Source organism: Chenopodium quinoa, unplaced genomic scaffold (assembly GCF_001683475.1).
Source record: "Chenopodium quinoa cultivar QQ74 unplaced genomic scaffold, ASM168347v1, whole genome shotgun sequence".
NCBI classification, from domain to species: Eukaryota; Viridiplantae; Streptophyta; class Magnoliopsida; order Caryophyllales; family Amaranthaceae; genus Chenopodium; species Chenopodium quinoa.
The window spans coordinates 292,446-297,509 of record NW_018742271.1 but is presented as its reverse complement, the minus strand read 5'-3'; the positions used below and the strand labels follow the sequence as shown (position 1 = coordinate 297,509).

General features: G+C 33.8%; 1 protein-coding gene across 1 annotated transcript; it reads left to right on the top strand.

Annotated features, from left to right (window-relative positions):
- The first annotated feature begins 229 nt into the window (after positions 1-229).
- LOC110684421 (NAD(P)H dehydrogenase (quinone) FQR1-like) lies at positions 230-4,331 on the top strand. Its single transcript, XM_021860882.1, has 4 exons — positions 230-376; positions 2,694-2,787; positions 3,540-3,802; positions 3,890-4,331. The coding sequence occupies exons 1-4, from the start codon at positions 354-356 to the stop codon at positions 4,119-4,121; spliced, it is 612 nt and encodes a 203-aa protein (XP_021716574.1). The 5' UTR covers positions 230-353; the 3' UTR covers positions 4,122-4,331.
- Positions 4,332-5,064: the final 733 nt, after the last annotated feature.

Here is a 5,064-nt window from a genome sequence, read left to right as displayed (position 1 = left end):
GGAAGAGAAGTGACGGTGAATGACATGATGATGGATAAGCGTGACAGAGTGATGGCATCATTCAAAAACTTTCAAAGATCCAAATCAAAACAAGCCAGCTGCTAGCTACCCCCTCAAGACGGCGTCGTTTATGGATTAAATCTCTAATTACAGCAACTAATCACCCAAAATCATTTAATTACCAAATTCCAATTAATTGGTAATTGAAAGTGGGCTACTCCTACTATAAATATCCCACCCACTTTCCCTTTCCTTCTCGTCAACGCATCTCATTTCAATCACTTCACAAATTCATTCATTTTTTTAACTAAATTTTTAGACAGAGAAACTCCGAGTCAATTCATTCTTTTTCAATGGCAACCAAAGTTTACATTGTGTATGATTCTCTTTTACTCTCCTCTTTTTTAATATTATTTTTGTTGTTGTTTTGATTAATGAATTTTATGTTTTATTGAAATGCTATTTGTTTGCTTTGATTGTTTTTGTCAACGATCGAGATGATCGTAATGAAGTTCTACTCACTTTCCATTTTGATCTGTTTGTATTTCATAAAGTTTTACTACTGTAGTTTTTACAGTATTTTCTATTTTGGGCCGTTCTATGAATTTCTATTCTGTTAGCATTTTTATGAAGTTTGACCCACCCACTAGGCCACTATGCATATTCTTTACTTTATCTTAGTTAAAATATTTAAACCCCACTTTTATCTCCTTATAAAATCTCTACCTACCTAACTTAGGAGTTTAGTCTAGAATATATGAAGTAACTTTTTTTTTTTTTTTTTTTTAAATTCTATCTATGGAGTATGTTATACACTATTTGAACGTTTAATACCTCTAATTATTGACATTGTAAAATTATATAAAAAAAAAAATATTAAAAAAATATACTTTGTATAAATCATAAAAGTTAATCAAAGTATAGTTTGTGAATAGTGTAAAATTGTTTAATTAAAAAAAACGAAGATAATATATATTAACTTTTGTCATAATAGTATAAATTTTATAAACGTTAAAACACGACGAGCTTACTCTGGTTTCTCTGTTGTGGGCTCTACATTTGATTGTGATTGGATAAAATTATTGGTTTATTTATGAAAATACTATTTCACTAAGAGTCTAAGGACCTGTTCATATTTACTTATTTTCAGTTCAGTTCAGCTCCAATCAGTTCAGTTCAGATCTAATCAGTTCAGTTTAGTTTTATGCATTTTAATTTTTCAGTTCAGTTCAGGTTCAGCTCAGTTGAGTAAATATAAACAGGCCCTAAGAGAACCTTGTATTTTATGTCAAAAACACACATCCGGTCCATTTGAATTTGAGTAGCTTCCTAATATTTCAAATTGGGAGCTGAATCTACAAGATTCCACGTTTTCTTTATATGGAGTATTTTATTCACCAAGTATGGTCAAATGTGATTGTATGAGTATGGTAAAAGTCTAAATGATGAACGTATTAGAGACTTGATATACTTGGTATACAAGTACACATTATTTTTCTTAGTGTTAAATGGTGCTAGTAATTTCGATTGAGGTGAATTTTAGTTCTTTGAATCTTTGGTATTTGGAGATCTGAGATGTACTTTCAGAAGTTTATTTCACAAAGAATTTAATATGCTCAATTATTGCCTTACAAATGTGTAATGTTATTTTTTGGTAATGATTAATACCACCCATACCACCGGACATAGGAAAATAAAATATACTTCGTATATGTATATATTTTCCAATATTGTATAGAGTATATTAATTTAGAAATGGATGACAAAGCAACTTGTAAATTAGAACTACTAACTCTTGATTATGCTTAATATTGTATGGAACGAGTATATCACATAGGAGTACATAAAATGGTATTCCCTTCGTCCCTAAATTATATTCCTATTTCTCTCATTTAGAATGTAATTTAGGGACGGAGGGAGTAAAGTTTGAAAATATATGAAAAAATCACTCACTGATTGGTATTATTAAAGCTATAGTTCTTGAGAGTGAGGGATAGCTCAAGTTGTTAGAGCTTCCCTCCCGATTCCAGGAGATCCTGAGATCGATTCTCACCCCCGCCCTTGTGGCTCTTTAAACACCAAAAAAGCTATGGTTCTTAGTTATTCCTTGATGATCTTTTTATGTGCAAGTAATGCAATCCTAAGACGACTGCATTTATCATTTTCCTATTTATAATCTTTAAGGTTCGTTGTATATTTCAATTATTTTGTCATATACTCGTATATGCATTCATGCACAGATTATGATTAACTTTTGACTTTTTGGATTAACCAATTAATGATTTGTGCGATCTATTTTGGAAATCAGTTTTAGTAAAATAACTGACTAAATTTGACAAAAATAAGAAAATATCAGTTTTAATGATTACATATCAGTTGTAGTTGGCAAAAACCAGATTTGGATTTGAAATCTATTGATTTAAGAGTCAAAGGTTTGACCTGATGTATAAAAAAAATGTATTCACCTGGAATTTGGATTAGAAATCTATTGACTTCATGACCCTGTTTCTTTCATTAACATTTAGACTTATACTCCTTACATGTTTGGATAACAGACTAATCACCGCGTTAATTGACCAAAAGATTTGAAATTAGCATGTGTCATTAACATTAGACTGTTATTGCCTCGATTTGTCTTGTGAAAGTATTTTGAGAGTTTGAGGTTGTTAACATAAGTTCTATGTGGTTTACAGATATTATTCTATGTACGGACACGTACACAAGCTAGCAGAGGAGATCCAAAAAGGAGCTGCATCAGTAGAAGGTGTAGATGCAAAACTCTGGCAGGTAAACATCAGATGTTCTTGTTAACCTTCTTCAATTTTGTTTGACTGGTGCAAAATGCAAGTGAAACTGGCTAATTTTAGCTGAACCGTCTTTTGAAATAGCTGGACTAGTATAGATCATGTAGTGAAACTCTTCTAGCTATTTATTACGGAGTACAAGTTATCCAAGTTTTGGAAAGAAAAGGTTTCTTACAGTTCTTGTTTTCAGAAGCATTATTTGATTGCTATACACTGAAATTATTTCCTGTATAGTACTCCCAAACCATCATCAGTAGTCAGTAGCTGTAGTGTTGAGAGTGTTCTACATAATCAGTGGCGACTCTAATATAATGAATCTGATTTGACGGAGACACAATCATGTAAAGTTTATTGCTGTGTCTGTGTGAGGTGGTGATACAGGTTCTGGAGTTACTTAGATGTATTCTCTTTCTTGCAATATCGCTCATTTTGTATATTCCTATTGCTGATGAAGCTTCCAATATTATTGCCTCGGTCTAACTTCTCCACTGGTTTGTCATTGTTTTCTTCTAATTAACTGAAGTTAATTACCATCTTGTTGTAAACCTTCTAGCTTATTACCTTCCTGCTAATATCACGGCGTGTAGGTCATTAGTCCTACCTTATTCGCTCACTTACCTTCTACTGTGGCAGTCAGACATTCCTAAGTCAAGCTGGGCTGCTTTTACGCTTTCCTATCTTGCTAGCCCCATCTGTAGTTACGTGTATTTGACTTTGCTGAGATGTATGAAACAGGTACCTGAGATACTGTCAGATGAGGTACTTGGTAAGATGAGTGCACCAGCAAAGAGCGATGCTCCAATAATTTCTCCAAGTGAGCTACCTGAAGCTGATGGCTTTATATTTGGCTTCCCTACAAGATTCGGAATGATGGCTGCCCAATTTAAGGCCTTCCTCGATGCAACCGGGGGTCTTTGGAGGACTCAGGAACTTGCTGGAAAGCCTGCTGGACTATTCTTTAGCACTGGATCCCAAGGTGGTGGACAAGAAACCACTGCGTAAGTCCCCTATTGTGTCATGACATTGTTTATCATTCTTTTCAAAATATACACTTTCGTACTAATTTAGATGATGCTTGTCAACAGCTTGACCGCCATCACTCAATTAACTCACCACGGAATGATCTTTGTCCCAATCGGCTACACATTTGGTGCTGGCATGTTTGAGATGGAGAATGTGAAGGGTGGAAGCCCCTATGGTGCTGGAACTTTCGCAGGAGATGGTTCAAGGCAGCCAACAGAGCTCGAATTGCAGCAGGCTTTCCACCAGGGGAAGTACATTGCTACCATCACAAAGAAGCTCAAGGGAAGCGAGTAATTGATTTCTAGAATTCAAAAAAACATACAGCGGATCATACTCATTAGAACACATACACCATTTGTTTCTTTTACCATTCTCAAATCTTTATTTTTGTGCTATTTCTGTGTTATGTAATAAATGCTCCAGATATGTTTTCTTTGTACTTTTGAATGAATGATAAAGATTGTGTTATTTATGCATTGAGAGTTTTCGGCTATTTTCAAGTAACATCTGCTTCCTTTCTAGTTTAGATGATTATTTCTCCATTTACAAAATTGATTGCAGTTTCCATATGCTAAAGCAGAATTCCTAATGTTTATAATTCCTAGATCTTCATAGAAACTCCTATAAAAAGACTGGGATCAACCGTTCTACTGTTCTAGGCCCGTAGGTGCATTCGCTACAAAAATCAATTTACTCTCATAATTCACATCACAAAATATTTACAACTTCAAAAGAAAACATTGCAACTAAAAGAAAACGGATAAAAATGATGAAAACTACTACGGAATACTATAATAAAAGGTTTTTTAATTGATATAAAGGGATGAAACCTGTGAGTATAAGAGTTATATTTAAACTTTTTAAATTTGGTAAAGTAAGTGTTGGATGCCCTATTAGTTTTGAAATGGTAAGTGTAGGCACGAAAAATTTATAAGAGTAAGATTGGCCCAAATTATTACTTGTTCTTAAAAGGCAATCAAATAAAGGATTGAAATGAATCAAATGACTACTACTTGTCATTTTTGTATCCCAACTTATATCGGTATATCCTAAAGTTACAAATTTACAATCTCTCTTCCTTTAATCCTTCAATAACCTTTGTCTAAGCTACGTGAGCTAGGCATGGGTTGGGGACTTGGGGTGCACTCTAGATGCTTAGACCCGACGCTATAAAACAAGACCAAATATAAGCCCGTTATAAGTCTAGCACGACACAAGTGGAATGACAATGGGCTGT

Excerpts from the sequence above, each read along its gene's own strand:
- LOC110684421 (XM_021860882.1), top strand. The coding sequence starts at position 354 with ATGGCAACCAAAGTTTACATTGT. Across the intron at positions 377-2,693 it reads GCAACCAAAGTTTACATTGT|ATATTATTCTATGTACGGAC; the intron begins GTATGATTCTCT and ends TGTGGTTTACAG. Across the intron at positions 2,788-3,539 it reads TAGATGCAAAACTCTGGCAG|GTACCTGAGATACTGTCAGA; the intron begins GTAAACATCAGA and ends TGTATGAAACAG.